Source organism: Oncorhynchus tshawytscha, linkage group LG11, assembly GCF_018296145.1.
Source record: "Oncorhynchus tshawytscha isolate Ot180627B linkage group LG11, Otsh_v2.0, whole genome shotgun sequence".
Classification (NCBI taxonomy): Eukaryota; Metazoa; Chordata; class Actinopteri; order Salmoniformes; family Salmonidae; genus Oncorhynchus; species Oncorhynchus tshawytscha.
The window spans coordinates 43,975,701-43,993,726 of NC_056439.1; the positions used below are offsets into that span (position 1 = coordinate 43,975,701).

The 18,026-nt window shown below is 40.8% G+C and overlaps 1 protein-coding gene across 3 annotated transcripts in view; it reads left to right on the top strand.

The window, feature by feature from the left end:
- Positions 1-18,026, top strand: part of LOC112262033 (unconventional myosin-VI) — a 101,561-nt gene that overhangs the window by 12,478 nt on the left and 71,057 nt on the right. For 2 of the 3 annotated variants that reach the window (XM_042330152.1, XM_042330155.1), the window contains exon 2: positions 4,223-4,370. In XM_042330152.1, coding sequence (XP_042186086.1) covers positions 4,254-4,370 — 117 coding nt within the window. In that variant the 5' untranslated portion in view covers positions 4,223-4,253. The remainder of the gene's footprint in view (positions 1-4,222; positions 4,371-18,026) is intronic. The other variant, XM_042330154.1, reaches the window with a different exon arrangement.

Here is an 18,026-nt window from a genome sequence, read left to right on the forward strand (position 1 = left end):
AGGTAAATAGTTAAGCAGTTAAACAACTCATTTTGTAAGATACATGTTTTAAAATTAAACATGTATGGAAACAGGTGAATTAACACTCCTCAGTTAGGCTCAAGCAAGCTAAAACCCACATCTTAGCAAAAACTAACTAGCATAAATTGTTAAGTTAGAAATAATTTAAACACACTTTGCTGTAGGCTACTATTTACTAGTTAACAAAAATGATGTATGTCATATAAAATATATTCACCCACCCAGTATTGTAATCAAAACTAACCAGAAAGCATGTAGTCCTTGGCTCAGACAGTATAGTAGTGTGGGCTCAATAGCATCTCATTAGTGTGCAAGATCTTGAGAATCAGCTGTAAATGTGAATGGAAGAATGCACTGTGCATGCAGAGGGTTGAAATTCCATTGAATTGGGGATAGTTTAACCAAAATATGCCATAAGACCTAGAATTGCTTTATGTATCTCACAAAAAAAGGTTAACTGCTATAAGCTAGTTTTTTTGACGAATTTAAGCAAAATTCCCCAAATTCTAGTACTTCCCATGGAAATTTTACAGGACAATTCCAGAGTTTACTGGAAAGTTTCCAACCCGTTGCAACACAGGTGCGCCTTGTGCTTGGGACAGTAAAAGGCCACTCTAAAATGTGCAGTTTTGTCACACAACACAATGCCACAGATGTCTCACATTTTGACGGAGCGTGCAATTGGCATGCTGACTGCAGGATTCCCCATTGTCATGCCATTCATCTGCCGCCATCAACTCATGTTTCAGCATGATAACGCACAGCCCCATGTCGCAAGGATCTGTACACATATTGAAGAGCCATTGAGGTAGAGTGGGACAACATTCCACAGGCCACAATCAACAACCCGATGAGCTCTATGCGAAGGAGATGTGCCGCGCTGCATGAGGCAAATGGTGGTCACACCAGATACTGACTTTTTCTGATTCACCCCCCTACATTTTTGTTTTATGTACTGTATCTGTGACCATTCATGTGAAATCCATAGAATAGGGCCTAATGAATGTATTTCAATTGACAGATTTCCTAAAATGAACCGTAACTCTGTAAAAATCTTTGAAATTCTTGCATGTTGCGTTTATAGTAAGTGTTGGGGTTCGTTTCCATGTTCCTTGTCAATCATTGGCTCATTGGTGAAATTAGCATTATGACTATCTTTAATTAAATCATTCAAAACCTTGTATTAATGCAATTGCAGACAGAAGTTGACAATCAGGAACATAGCACGCATGTTCTGCAAAATAGGAAAGGTCTCAAGTTGCTTTTATTAAACCTGAAGTCCAACCTGTGACTGCCTACGTCATTACCTTTTACTCATGAGACCAAAACCATGCCTACACATCTATATAAACAAGGCTTTTAGTGTTATCTAAAAGCTTAGCAGTAATTGTCCAAGTTGATTTATAGTGGAATGTCTGACTAGTCTTATCTCCTACACTCCCCTGCAGAGTTCTGTCTCAGTCACACTTTTCTCAGTGGTCTCTTTTTATAAGAGGCAGAGAGTGAGTAGAAAACAACTGTGTAACAATATTAAAACCTCAATGTATATACATTGTTAATCTATAGTCTAGCACCCTACAAATGTAAGGAGGGAGGGGTCTTATAACCCCTCCCCTTCTATTACTACAACATCAATTATTCTAATGCATCAATCATTTGGTACAGCCCCAATCTTTGACCCCTAGGGGAACTCCTGACATAAGTAATTGGTTTGAAATCCTCTTTGGCCATTCGCTGACAGCAGCAACAGCAGCGAATGGCTTTTTCCTAACTTAAAATATCCATGTGAGAGAAGTTGATGAGTAAACGAACCGGTTATCTCAGCACTTTGATTGCACCTCAATCCCACAAACTAATTGGATAGCAGAGCCATGGGTCAGTTCTGTATGTATACCCTACGCCATAGGATTAGGCCTACCACTTAAAGGCTTGCAAAGTGTACAGTAAAGCTATCAGCACTATCACATGTGTTGGTTGTGCTTGTTGATGTTTTGCATGGAGTATGAATGTGGAGTGCCTTAGCATGTTCATTTTTGCACAAACATTTTATTGGCCTATTTGTTTTACCTTGTCAGCTCTGGGATTTGATCTGGCAACCTTTCAGTTACTAGTCCAACGCTCTAATCTCTAGGCTACCTGCCGCCCCGGTATACAGTGCAGTCAGGAAGTGTTTATAACCCTTCCCTTTTTCCACGTTTGTTATGTTACAGCCTTATTTGAAAACATTTATATAATGTATTTTTTTCCCCTCATCAATCTACACATAATACCCCATAATGACAAAACAAAAACAGGTTTTTAGAAATACCTTTATTTAGATAAGTAATTCAGACCCTTCCTTAGCTATGAGACTGGAAATTGAGCTAATGTGCATCATGTTTCCATTGATCATCTTTGATGTTTCTACAACTTGATTGAATATACCACAGGTGGACTCCAATCAATTGGACATGATTTGGAAAGGCTCATTCTCATCATGTGAAATCCATAGAATAGGGCCTAATGAATTTATTACAATTGACTGATTCCCTTATATGAAGTGTAACTCAGTAAAATCTTTGAATTTCTTGCATGTTGCGTTTTTATATTTTTATTTGGCATATTACGCCACATCTGACAGCCCGCTTGGAGTTTGCCAAAAGGCTGTGTGTGTAAAGCCTTTATTACAGCATAGCAAAGATTAAAAATAGACGCATTTGTGAAAATGCTTTATCCGACATGAGGCTTTGGAGCACATGCTATCAGTAGGCTTTTAAACAAACACGCAAACATGTAACCGAAGCAGGTCTTATTTCTGTAGATATACATGGATGATTTATAAAGTCAGGCACATTTAAGTTAGGCTGTTGATTACAGACCTATTTAAGTTGGGGTTTCCTCGCTCCTCACTTTTCTTAGGCAAGGGCTGTGTTTTCGGCTCCTCCGCATTGTTCTCAACACCAAAATGCTGATTAACTTTGCCATTACGCACATAGCAACAAGAAAAAGGCGACAAAATTCAACAGTGCACTGATGTTTTAGAACTGTGGACAGGGACCGCTATCCAAAGCGGGAGAAAGTGCATTTGTAAAAATAACATTTGTATTAAAGTTGCACCATTGTTCTTACATAAGAACCATGAAGGGCATTCGGAAAGTATTCAGACCATTTGACTTTTTCCACATTTTATTTTATAGCCTTATTCTAAAATGTATTAATATTATTTTTCCTCGTCAATCTACACACAATACCCTATAATGACAAAGCAAAAACTGTTTCAGTTTTTTTGTAATTTCTGAAATGTCACATTTATGTAAGTATTCAGACCCTTTACTAAGTACTTTGCTGAAGCTCATTTGGCAGCGATTATAACCTCGAGTCTTCTTGGGTATGATGCTACAAGCTTGATGCTTGGCAGTCAGGTGAAAGAGTTCAATTTTGCATTGATCAGACCAGAGAATCTTGTTCCTCATGGTGCCTACTATTATTCTACAATGAAGAAAATAGTAAAAGTAAAGAAAAATCCTTGAATGAATAGGAGTCCAAACTTTTGACTGGTACTTTTTATATCGAAGGCTATGTGTTGTATAACATAATTTGGGATTTTTTTGGTCTTAGGTACATAACATTTATTTTATTGTAGGGCTCATAAAATGTATTTTATTGTAGGGCTAATTTTGCATCAGTATTTAATTTCAAAACTCCAATCAAATCTAGACATTTATATGCTTTAGAATGAGACTTCCAATTTTTGCAGGAAATACCGGATTAACAAGGAGAGAAGAAATGTAGTGTTGGGATGGAACATTTTTAAAACACCAGGAAAATATTCAACCCCAGTCCTGTCCTCTCCCATTGGCAAATCCTCATTTTGGAGAGATGTGTAGGTACTGTCCTATCCCAATTTACAGGATCAGTCATTCATGAAGGGAATAACAAGATGATGGAAAGCAATGCACACACGAGGGTTGCACGTACTCACATTGTTGGATGAATTTTGTCATTCATACAATTGTGTTTATAGGCTTCTTGTTTATCTGGAGGAAGTATGGAACATAGCATATTTATTCGATCAGGGATGTACAGAAGGTAGACCTGTCTATAGATGAATAGCTTCGTAATACATTATTAAACTGTCCTAACCCACAATGGAAAACTCCGTATTTTGTTGTTGGCATACATGTTATAAGGCTTCTATTTCCTGACTCTTCTCTTCATGTAGTGCAGAGCCCACCAGGTAGCTGTGGTTAGCCATGGAGGATGGTAAGCCAGTGTGGGCGCCCCACCCCACCGATGGGTTCCAGCTGGGCATGATTGTGGATATCGGAGCTGACACCCTCGCCATCGAACCACTCAACCAGAAGGGCAAGGTCAGTCCGATTCGGCACAGTTTAGAACACGTGTCAATCCCATTCCATGGACGGCAGAGTGCCTGCTTTTTCCCCCCTCTCTCCTCCCTTGTATTTGATTGATCATTAAAGGTCATTAATTAGTTAGGAACTCATCTAGGTCATAGTTGGACTCCAATTTTAAAGGAAATATCAAAAACCGACACACTCGACTCTGCCCTCCATGGAATGAGTGTCTGTTTTATGTTTTGTATTATTACTCATCACACAACCTTCATTTTGCTCTCTCTCCCCACACACGTTCCAGAACTATCATTGGGTCAGTAGCTGAATAACATAATATATATTGTAATGCTAACCTCTGAACTTTTGGTGCCAGTGTGGGTTAGATTATTGGCTGGCACACTGCAGCCATGAAGGTTCCCCTTTCAGAAAGACCTGAATCAAGACAAAAGATTTAAGTGCCTTTGAACGGGGTATGGTAGTAGGTGACAGGCGCACCAGTTTGAGTGTGTCAAGAGCTGCAACACTGCTGTGTTTTTCATGCTCAACAGTTTCCTGTGTGTTTCAAGAATGGTCAACCACCCACAGGACATCCAGACAACTTGACACAATTGAGGGAAGCATTTCGCTGACAGTGTTTAATTTAAATCAGGACTGGGCTAATCCTACTTAAATTAATTCAGATTAAAAAAATGGCTTTCTGAGACATTGCTTAACTTCAGATTAATTAGTTCTAGGCTAGAGAGTCCCAGACTAAGGTAAATAGGGACCAACCAGTTAATCTTTTTGAAGCCTGATTAGATTAATGATGTGCACTTGGTGCTGACCTGAGGATGTTTAAAAAAAAACAGGAATGGGATGCTAATACATAAGCATTGTGTGGAATTGGAGCAAGTCACCTAAACCAAACAATGGACAGAGGTAAAAGAAAACATTCAAAGAATTTCAGTGACTTTGAAAAAAGCCTGTTGAAGCGAGTTCTCAAACCACCCAATTATGGAGAACAAACCGCATGATTCATCAACCCCCCAAAAAATATATAATAATCCCTAATGAATTCAACCAAATGAAAAAGTAAACAACAGGACGCTAGAACAACTGCAGGTGAGATACTCTATTTTTTTGTTGGCCCACTTTTCAATTCAAATCACATTTTATTAGTCACATGCGCCGAATACGACCTGTGTAGACCTTACAGTGAAATGCTTACTTACAAGCCCCTTGTAACAATGCAGTTTAAAATAATACAGATAACAATAAGAAATAAAAGTAACAAGTAGTTTTAAAGAGCAGCAGTAAAATAACAATATCGAGGCTATATACAGGGGGGTATCGGTACAGATTCAATGTGGAGACTATATACAGGGGGGTATCGGTACAGATTCAATGTGGAGACTATATACAGGGGGTATCGGTACAGATTCAATGTGGAGACTATATACAGGGGGTTATCGGTACAGATTCAATGTGGAGACTATATACAGGGGTTATCGGTACAGATTCAATGTGGAGACTATATACAGGGGGTATCGGTACAGATTCAATGTGGAGACTATATACAGGGGGTATCGGTACAGATTCAATGTGGAGGCTATATACAGGGGGTATCGGTACAGATTCAATGTGGAGACTATATACAGGGGGTATCGGTACAGATTCAATGTGGAGACTATATACAGGGGGTATCGGTACAGATTCAATGTGGAGACTATATACAGGGGGTATCGGTACAGATTCAATGTGGAGACTATATACAGGGGGTATCGGTACAGATTCAATGTGGAGACTATATACAGGGGGTATCGGTACAGATTCAATGTGGAGACTATATACAGGGGGTATCGGTACAGATTCAATGTGGAGACTATATACAGGGGGTATCGGTACAGATTCAATGTGGAGACTATATACAGGGGGTATCGGTACAGATTCAATGTGGAGGCTATATACAGGGGGTATCGGTACAGATTCAATGTGGAGACTATATACAGGGGGTATCGGTACAGATTCAATGTGGAGACTATATACAGGGGGTATCGGTACAGATTCAATGTGGAGACTATATACAGGGGGTATCGGTACAGATTCAATGTGGAGACTATATACAGGGGGTATCGGAACAGATTCAATGTGGAGACTATATACAGGGGGTATCGGTACAGATTCAATGTGGTGACTATATACAGGGGGTATCGGTACAGATTCAATGTGGAGACTATATACAGGGGGTATCGGTACAGATTCAATGTGGAGACTATATACAGGGGGTATCGGTACAGATTCAATGTGGAGACTATATACAGGGGGTATCGGTACAGATTCAATGTGGAGACTATATACAGGGGGTATCGGTACAGATTCAATGTGGAGACTATATACAGGGGGTATCGGTACAGATTCAATGTGGAGACTATATACAGGGGGTATCGGTACAGATTCAATGTGGAGACTATATACAGGGGGTACAGATTCAATCAATGTGCGGCGGCACCGCTTAGTTGAGGTAATATGTACATGTAGGAGTTATTAAAGTGATTATGCATAGATGATAACAACAGAGAGTGGCAGCGGTGTAAAGGGGGGAATGCAAATAGTCTGGGTAGCCATTTGATTAGATGTTCAGGAGTCTTATGGCTTGGGGTAGAAACTGTTTAGTAGCCTCTTGGACCTAGACTTGGTGCTCCGGTACCGCTTGCTGTGCGGTAGCAGAGAGAACAGTCGATGACTAGGATGGCTGGATTCTGACAATTTTTAGGACCTTCCTTTGACACCGCCTGGTCTAGAGTTCCTGGATGGCAGGAAGTGATGTACTGGGCCGTTCGCACTACCCTCTGTAGTGTCTTGCGGTCGGAGGCCGAGCAGTTGTCATACCAGGCAGTGATGCAACCAGTCAGGATGCTCTTGATGGTGCAGCTGTAGAACTTTTTGAGGATCTGAGGACCCATGGCAAATCTTCAGTCCCCTGAGGGGGAATAGGTTTTGTCGTGCCCTCTTCACGACTGTCTTGGTGTGCTTGGACGATGTTAGTATGTTGGTGATGTGGACACCAAGGAACTTGAAACTCTCAACCTGCTCCACTACAGCCCCGTCGATGAGAATGGGGGTGTGCTCGGTCCTCTTTTACAAATCAGTCACTTTGAAATGTTAGTTTTCTTGTGTAACACAACACAGTGGAGCCTAAATGTATTCGTGTGACAGAAATATAACACGATCAATATCATACGTAATTACTAGTATTATTCCTTTATTGTCTTTTTAATTTCTTGTGGAAAAACATACAAATGTACTTAAAGAAGACAAATGCTGTTGCTCGTAGGGAGTGTTTCAAGACTGGTGGCTGTCCCCCAGTAAGACCAGAGACAGATGAGCTGGGGTACTTGTTGACCGGGATCATTGATAGCCAGCAACCCCTGGAAGGTATCCCCGATGATGTTCAGATGGGGGACACATTCATTCAACATGTGCCATCTCAGGACTGCAGGGAATATGTAATGTTGTCAGTCATCTCTTGCATTCCCATAATAAAAAGTATCTTATGAACTCAACTCTTGAAGAAATAATGTTCTCTAATGCAGCCATGTAATCATTTTCTAGAGATAGATCACCATAGCTTTGTCTTAAACAGCCAACTTTCCGGGACATAGACATGTCTTATATGGGCAGAAAGCTTAAATTCTTGTTATTCTAACTGCAGTGTCCAATTAACAGTAGCTATTACAGTGAAAAAATAGCATGCTATTATTTGAGGAGAGTGCACAACAACAACAACACACTTACCACGGCAACTGGCTTTATACATTCACCTCTGAAGGTAAATAATGTACTTACATTCAGTGATCTTGCTCTGATTTGTCATCCTGAGGGTCCCAGAGATAAAATGTAGTACAGGTTTGTTTGATAAACATTTATTTTATGTGCAAAGGTAGGAACTGTTTGAACTAGTTTGAACCCCTGCTGTCTCTGGCTCCACACCCACCCCTTCGGCCATCTAGATGTGTGAAAGTTAATATATAAGCTAATGATTACATTCCTGGGAGTGTGTAAATGTACATTTTTTATTACCATAGCATTTTTGTATGGTCTCTATATTTATGGACTTGAACATGTATCAATTGCCCAATTTGGCACATTTAGGCCAATTCCTGGCAGACTTCATACAAAATATTGTGCAGTAATGTAATTCTTTACTGGATCAGTCTGAAACTTTGCACGCACACTGCTGCCATCTGGTGGCAAATCTAAATTACACCTACAGTATAGTCCTCTCTGAATGTATGGTCTTTCTCTTGCATTTCAAAGATGGAACAATAAAAATAAACACGTTTTTTTGTTCATATTATCTTTTACCAGATTGAATATGTTATTCATCGACAAACTTCAAAGTGTTTCCTTTCAAATGGTTTCAAGAATATGCATATCCTTGCTTCAGGTCCTGAGCTACAGGCGGTTAGATTTGGGTATGTCAAATTGAAAGAGAAAAAAGGGTTCGATCCTAACAGGATGAAGGTCAACCCGCTACATCTGCAGTAGCTAGGAGGGAAGATTGTCACTAACCTGGGCTGGCAACAAAGACCGAGGCTGAGCATGCATGAGAAACTAATGGATTTAAAAGAAGAGATGTATATGAAAAAGCATATCCTTTTGTGTCGAGTTGGCTATGAAGGATGAGAAGAGAAACATGAAGCAGCAGCAGTACCAATGTTCTTCTCAAACCAGAACCAGTTCTGGGTCCTGATATTTCCATTTTGTGAATTAAAAACATCTTCTTTTTTTTATATACCTATCCATGGCCATTGTTTGCTTCAATCGCTTGAGCTATCTTTGTTGTGAGAAGTGCAGCATAGCAAAAGCATCTCTGCAGGTTTGTCCATTGCTGTCATTGTCTGCCTCAACCATGGGAACATCTGGGTCATCCTCTTCAATGCGAGGATCTGGTCATCCATGCTGTTTGAGGTAATTGTCAAGCACTGCTGTTGCAATTATGACAATACAGCAGCATCTTGGTTGAAAGAGCAATGTGTTTCTGAGACTCTGGAAATGACTCTACTACACCTTTTTTGCAGATAGAAGCATGGTTGTACCATTTTTGCTCATGTCCTATTGCATAAAGATGGGGGGTAAACATGAAGTTGGTCTGTGCATACCCCTAGTCACCAAGTATGATTCCACTATTGTCCTCCTTCAAGCTGAGCATTCAAGGAGGAGTTACACTCGTCCAACGTGCAATAGTGTTGGAGAACTACAAATTGATTTTATCCTAAACAATTCTGTAGTTTGCTCATGTCTATAACTGCCCTTCTGTCTGGCCTTGGTGGTGCTTTTTGATCTTCATTGAAATAGTCCAGGTAATCCATTCTCCTCCATTGCCAAGGTCAACCTGGCGGCCAACATCCATTAATCTGAAGTTAAGCCTGCCTCTGGCCAGGTTTAATTTAAGCCTTCATTTAGATCTAGATTAACTCTAATTGTCCTTCTGGACATCAGACTTTTTAAATCTAGGCTAGGGCAAGTCTGAGACTATTTTAAACCATGTCTGAGAAATGCAATTTCAGATAATCCAGTTTAAAATTGGAATTTCGTCAAGGATCCTGCTTAATCTGTGTCCGCAAAACAGCCCCCCAGTGTATATCTCCATGTTTTCTCTAAATAAGCTTTGTTTGTTTCTTTACTTATTTCAATGAACTGTTGTCTATTGTCCTTGTCTGCCATTGAACTATGATAAAGTCATTGTTGGGTGATTTTAATATACATGTTGACAAAGAGACTGACACCAAAGCCCATGAATTTATGAATCTTTTGAGCTCTTTGGACTTTATCCAACATGTTACTAAGCCCACCCATAACTGGCCATACTGGACTTGGTTATTACCATGGGGCTTTAGACATTCTCTATTGTTGATGTTGCTTTATCTGATCACCGCTCTGTATTTTTTTGCAACCATGTTACCCATAGCACGGGGTAGAACTGAAAGCATTAACACTATCTTACCTATGAAGTTGCTACAGATTATGAGTGCATCAACTAGAGGTCGACCGATTATGATTTTGGAGGACCAAAAAAAGCCGATACCGATTAATTGGCCGATTTTATAAATAAATAAATAAATATATATATATATATTAAAAAAATATTTTAGAAAAAAATGTATTTGTAATAATGACAATTACAACACTCTGCGTGCAATGAACGCAAGAGAAGTGACACAATTTCACCTGGTTAATATTGCCTGCTAACCTGAATTTCTTTTTGCTAAATATGCAGGTTTAAAAATATATACTTCTGTGTATTGATTTTATGAAAGGCATTGATGTTTATGGTTAGGTACACGTTGGAGCAATGACAGTACTTTTTCGCGAATGCGCACCGCATCGATTATATGCAACGCAGGACACGCTAGATAAACTAGTAATATCATCAACCATGTGTAGTTAACTAGTGATTATGTTTGTTTTTTATAAGATAAGTTTAATGCCAGCTAGCAACTTACCTTGGCTTCTTACTGCATTCGCGTTACAGGCAGTCTCCTTGTGAGCCAGGTGGTTAGAGCGTTGGACTAGTTAACTGTAAGGTTGCAAGATTGAATCCCCGAGCTGACAAGGTAAAAATCTGTCGTCCTGCCCCTGAACAAGGCAGTTAACCCACTGTACCTAGGCCGTCATTGAAAATAAGAATGTGTTCTTAACTTCTTATGGTATAGGGGACGGTTGCATCCCACTTGGGCAAAAAACAGGGAAAATGCTACTTCTCTGATAGAGTTCAGTGTGTCAAATCGGAGGGCCTGTTGTCCGGACCTCTGGCAGTCTCTATGGGGGTGCCACAGGGTTCAATTCTCGGGCCGGCTCTCTTCTCTGTATACATCAATGATGTCGCTCTTGCTGCTGGTGATTCTCTGATCCACCTTTACACAGACGACACCATTCTGTATACTTCTGGCCCTTCTTTGGACACTGTGTTAACTAACCTCCAGACGAGCTTCAACTGCTCTCAGCCTCCAACTGCTCTTACATGCAAGTATGTCACGCCCTGGCCATAGAGAGGCTTTTATTCTCTATTTTGGTTAGGCCAGGGTGTGACTAGGGTGGGCATTCTAGTTTCTTTATTTCTATGTTTTCTATTTCTTTTTTTCTTTTTTTGCAGAGTGTGGTTCCCAATCAGAGGCAGCTGTTTATTGTTGTCTCTGATTGGGGATCACATATAAGTTGTCATTCTCCTTTTGGTGTTTGTGGGATGTTGTTTTTTTGTTAGCTCTGTGAAGCCTACAGAACATGACATTCGTTATTATTTTTGTTTGGTGTTCTGAGTAATTAAAGAATCATGAACACTTACCACGCTGCACCTTGGTCTCCTTCCGACAATAAACGTTACAAAGTAAAACTAAATGCATGCTCTTCAACCGATCGCTGCCCGCACCAGCCCGCCTGTCCAGCATCACTACTCCACTACTTGTGTATAAACTCCACTACTACTCCACTACTTGTGGACAAATACCTAGGTGTCTGTTTAGACTGTAAACTCTCCTTCCAGACTCACATTAAGCATCTCCAATCCAAAATTAAATCTAGAATCAGCTTCCTATTTCGCAACAAAGCATCCTTCACTCATGCTGCCAAACATACCCTCGTAAAACTGACTATCCTACCGATCCTCGACTTCGGCGATGTCATTTACAAAATAGCCTCCAACACTCTACTCAACAAATTGGATGCAGTCAATCACAGTGCCATCCGTTTTGTCACCAAAGCCCCATATAATACTACCCACCACTGTGACCTGTACAATCTCGTTGGCTGGCCCTCGCTTCATATTCGTCGCCAAACCCATTGGCTCCAGGTCATCTACAAGTCTCTGCTAGGTAAAGCCCCACCTTATCTCAGGTCACTGGTCACTATAGCAGCACCCACCTGTAGCACGCGCTCCAGCGGGTATATCTCACTGGTCACCCCCAAAGCCAATTCCTCCTTTGGCTGCCTTTCCTTCCAGTTCTCTGCTGCCAATGACTGGAACGAACTGCAAAAATCACTGAAGCTGGAGACTCATATCTCCCTCACTAGCTTTAAGCACCAGCTGTCAGAGCAGCACACAGATCACTGCACCTGTACATAGCCCATCTGTAAATAGCCCATCCAACTACCTCATCCCCATACTGCATTTATTTATGTATCTTGCTCCTTTGCACCCCAGTATCTCTACTTTAATTCCAATATTGTAATTACTTCGCCACCATGGCCTATTTATTGACTTACCTCCCTTATCTCACCTCATTTGCACACACTGTGTATAGACTTTTCTACTGTATTATTGACTGTATGTTTGTTTATTCCATGTGTAACTCTGTTTGTCGAACTGCTTTGCTTTATCTTGGCCAGGTCGCAGTTGTAAATGAGAACTTGTTCTCAACTAGCCTACCTGGTTAAATAAAGGTGAAATAAAATAAATATTGGTCAACTACCAAACATATAGAATGATGCAGCACGGGTACTGACCAAGACCAGACAGAGCACACATTACATCAGTTTTAAGGTCTCTGCATTGAGTTGACTGCCTGTGAGTTTTTAAACTTAATTTCAAGATACTTCTATTGGTTTTTAAATCAATCACTGATTGTGCACCCCAATATATGTCAGACATGCTTTTAAGTTGTGGACCCAGTACGTCCCTCAGGTCCTCTGGCACAGGCCTTTTAACTATCCCAAAGCCTAGAACCAGGAGGCATGGAGAGGCAGCCTTTTAGTTATTATGCCCCCAGCCTCTGGAATAGCCTGCCTGAGGGGAGCCAAAACTGTGGACATATTAAAAATATCTTAAAACACTTTCTTTTTGCTTTTAATCATTCAGTTTTGTTTATTCTTTTGTTTTTTTTATCCTCATGTTTGTCTAGTAAATAGTTTTTGTTTTAATATTTTTTTTAAATGAGTTTTGTTCATTTAAATGAGTTTTGTTTGCATACCACCCCAACAGGTACACAGATGACTCAATCGCCATCACACTGCACACTGCCCTATCCCATCTGGACAAAAAGTATACCTCTGTAAGAATGCTTATCATTGACTACAGCTCAGCATTCAACACCATAGTACCCTCCAAGCTCATCATCAAGCTGGAGGCCCTTGGGTCTCAACCCCGACATGTGCAACTGGGTACTGTACTTTCTGACGGTCTGCCCCCAGGTGGTGAAGGTAGGGAACAACATCTCCACTTCGCTGACCCTCAACATTGGGGCTTCACGAAGGTGTGTGCTCAGCCCTCTGCTGTACTCCCTGTTCACCCACGACTGTGTGGCCATGCACCACTCCAACTCAATCATCAAGTTTGCAGACGACACAACAGTAGTGGGCTTGATCACCACCAACAACGAGACAGCCTACAGGGAGGAGGTGAGGGCACTCATGGTGTCAGGAAAACATTCTCACTTAATGTCAACAAAGCAAAGGAGATGATCGTGGACTTCAGGAAACAGCCGAGGGAGCACCCCCCTATCCACATCGAAGGGACAGCAGTGGCGAAGGTAGAAGGTCTTTTTAAGTTCCTGGGCGTACACATCACAGACAAACTGAAGTGGTCCACCCACACAGACAGTGTGGTGAAGAAGGTGCAACTGAGCCTCTTCAACCTCAGGAGGCTGAAGAAATGTGTCTTGTCACCCAAAACCATGACAAACTTTTACAGATGCACAATCGAGAGCATACTGTCAGGATTTATCACAGCCTGGTATGGCAACTGCACCGCCCTCAACTGCCTGGCTCGCCAGTGGGTGATGCGGTCTGCACAACGCATCACCGGGGGCAAACTACCTGCCCTCCATGACACCTACAGCACCTGATGTCACAGGAAGACCAAAAAGATCATCAAGGACAACAACCATGCGAGCCACTGCCTCTTCACACTGCTATCATCCAGAAGGCGAGGTCAGTACAGGTGCATCAAAGCTGGGACCGAGAGATTGAGAAACAACTTCCATCTCAAGACTGCTAAACAGCAATCACTAACTTTGAGAGGCTGCTTCCTACATTGAGACCCAATCATTGGCAACTTTTAATAAATGGATAACTAGTCACTTTATACAATGCTAAATAACACCACTTTAATAATGTTTACATATCCTACATTACTCATATCACATGTATGTACTGTATTTTATACCATCTACTGCACCTTGCCTATGCCGCTCGGCCATCGCTCATCCATATACTTATATGTACATATTCTCATTCACCCCTTTAGATTTGTGTGTATTAGGTAGTTGTTGGGAAATTGTTAGATTACTTGTTATATATTACTGCACTGTCGGAACTAGAAGCACAAGCATTTCGCTACACTCACATTAACATCTGCTAACCATGTGTATGTGACCAATAAAGCTTGATTTGATTTGTATATATATATATATACCACATTTCAATCATCAATAATGTAATGAATGCATGGCTCATGAAATTATACCTAGGCTAAATATAAGCCTTCCACAACCATAAGACCCACTAATAGTTACATTTTATTCAAATGGTTTAACCTGCTTTTTTTCAATCATTGATCTGGTTTTTAAGTCAGTCTATGAAAATGCCCTTTTTGCTACAAATCTAACCAGAACCATCCATAATGCACATTCCCTAATAATGACTAACTTCTTGTAGCAGGCATTATAGAAAATTAAATCTCTCAAGCACAAGACCATGTGCTAGTGAGTAGCCAGCTAATCTTTTTATATTTGAAGTTTTAGCTAACTTGGATCTGTTTGCTAGCTAACAAGGAAGAAGAGTTGAATTGTTATGAACACACCCTTCTGTCTGTCTCCAACTGTTTGAACAACATGCTAGCCTGTCCACTTTGTTCAAATGTTGAAATCAAGTGGCCCATCTTATTTCTCAGAATGAGAACGAGTTGCCAATTCCTTATATAATTGTGTTTTATGCTTATTGCACATTTATAAAAGACTAGACGGCTAGTATAAGTCTTTAGCTAAAATGCTGCTAGCACTATGTAGTACCGCAATGCCGCGTGCGACAAACTGAGTAGTAATTTTCTAGAATCATTGATTTTCCTGTTTTAATATTGTCTACTCTGTGCACACTTTGAGGAGTTGAGACATAAAAAGGGTATCGTTAACCTTTTTTAACTTCTCTATTACAGTGAGACATTATTTGAATGTGTTTGTGTCCATATGACCGATTTTTCTGTTGGACAAACCTCAAATGCAAATGGTGTGTTGAAACTGCTCGTCAGAGAGGAAGAAGTGATATCTCATCTTTGTTGTTTTGCTTTGTGTGTGTGTGAATGGGCAGGAGGAGTGAAGGAGACGAGAAAAAAGCCATGAGAACTAATGGACATAAATGCTCATAAAATAAAACTGGATTCTTGTGATACAGGCATTTTGAAATATCACTCTAAATCACATACTATATCGCCCAGCCCTAACCTGAATTACAGAGATGTATAAACCGATAATATGTAAAACGTAAGCAATATGAGAGCATGTAAAACAGCCCTGCGTTGTACCAGTGTCACTAACATAGGCAATCAATAAGTCATGTGAGCAGCAGCAGGTGTGGTGATTGTGTTACTGGGAGGGAAAGATCATTAGAGGAAAAGGAGCCACCTGTTGCACTACACCTTAGGTCACTCCCCAGTGCATTGCTTTCACTGAATGAGCCTGATATTCACAACAACAAAAGCCTGTATGGTGTATAGCAAGCTAACAGCAGAGTAGTTAGTTAGCTAACTCTTAGTGCCCTCCCTGGTTATAGTTATCCTTAACCTGTTACAGTCTAAGCCCTGTCTGTGGGAGGGGGGGGTTCTACTAAGCTATATGGAATTGTTTTAAGGTCATACCAAGACCCCTTGAAATGTGTATATATATCTCTATAGATATATATATACAATCTATTTAATAAATGTTGATTTGGCCTTTACTGCTATTAGCCCATACAAACGCATTGAATAACAGATTCACTACATGGAACAACAGGTAAAAAAAATCTAAAGGAAGTTTGTTCTGAACTGTATGGCTTGTATCTGAGAGATATCAGGAATGTATTAATTTTGTACATTAAATACATTTTTGACACTAAACAGTCTCCATAATATGTATACTTCCATTAAAAAAATTCAGCTGGTACTAGGGGACCTTCAGACGAGTCTTTTGAGGGCTGTGGGCGTCCTAGAGAAAAATATGTTTGCGAGAGTCTCACCTTTCCACAGAGGAATTAGTGTGTAGCCCAAACTGTTTGGACGCTACAGACAGAAGTTGGCAGATCGGCTTTACCGACTTCAGATGAGTCCCAAGATGCTTGTGGGGGTCGTAGAGCAAATCGTGTTTGTTAAGAGTCTCACCCTTCCATAAAGGGGTTATAATACCTTGTAGGCCAAACAATTTGAATGCTACAGACAATTTTGTGAGAATACTGCTTTTCAGGATGTCTCATTGTCTGACAAACACCGCTCTATCTCTGTCACCTTCCACCACAGATATCTCCAGTTTAACTGACAAATTTGTAAGGAATGTTTTTTTCTGCTAATTAGATATCCGTTGGGGGCTCGGACGTCAACTCTCAGTATTTTATTTATATATATATATATATAAATAAAATACTGAGAGTTGACGTCCGAGCCCCCAACGGATATCTAATTAGCAGAAAAAAACGTATATATTTTTTTACCAGAAACCGTTATGAGCTGGTTAACAGCAAAACAGGTCCTGGACCAATCATCAAGTTTGCGGACGACACAACATTGGTAGGCTTGATTACCAACAACGACGAGACGGCCTACAGGGAGGAGGTAAGGGCCCTCGGAGTGTGGTGTCAGGAAAATAACCTCACACTCAACGTCAACAAAACTAAGGAGATGATTGTGGACTTCAGGAAACAGCAGAGGGAACACCCCCCTATCCACATCGATGGAACAGTAGTGGAGAGGGTAGTAAGTTTTAAGTTCCTCGGCGTACACATCACAGACAAACTGAATTGGTCCACCCACACAGACAGCATCGTGAAGAAGGCACAGCAGAGCCTCTTCAACCTCAGGAGGCTGAAGAAATTCGGCTTGTCACCAAAAGCACACACAAACTTCTACAGATGCACAATCGAGAGCATCCTGTCGGGCTGTATCACCGCCTGGTACGGCAACTGCTCCGCCCACAACCGTAAGGCTCTCCAGAGGGTAGTGAGGTCTGCACAACGCATCACTGGGGGCAAACTACCTGCCCTCCAGGACACCTACACCACCCGATGTCACAGGAAGGCCATAAAGATCATCAAGGACAACAACCACCCGAGCCACTGCCTGTTCACCCCGCTATCATCCAGAAGGCGAGGTCAGTACAGGTGCATCAAAGCAGGGACCGAGAGACTGAAAAACAGCTTCTATCTCAAGGCCATCAGACTGTTAAACAGCCACCACTAATATTGAGTGGCTGCTGCCAACACACTGACTCAGCTCCAGCCACTTTAATAATGGGAATTGATGGGAAATTATGTAAAATATATCACTAGCCACTTTAAACAATGCTACCTAATATAATGTTTACATACCCTACATTATTCATCTCATATGTATACGTATATACTGTACTCTATCATCTACTGCATCTTTATGTAATACATGTATCACTAGCCACTTTAACTATGCCACTTTGTTTACATACTCATCTCATATGTATATACTGTACTCAATACCAT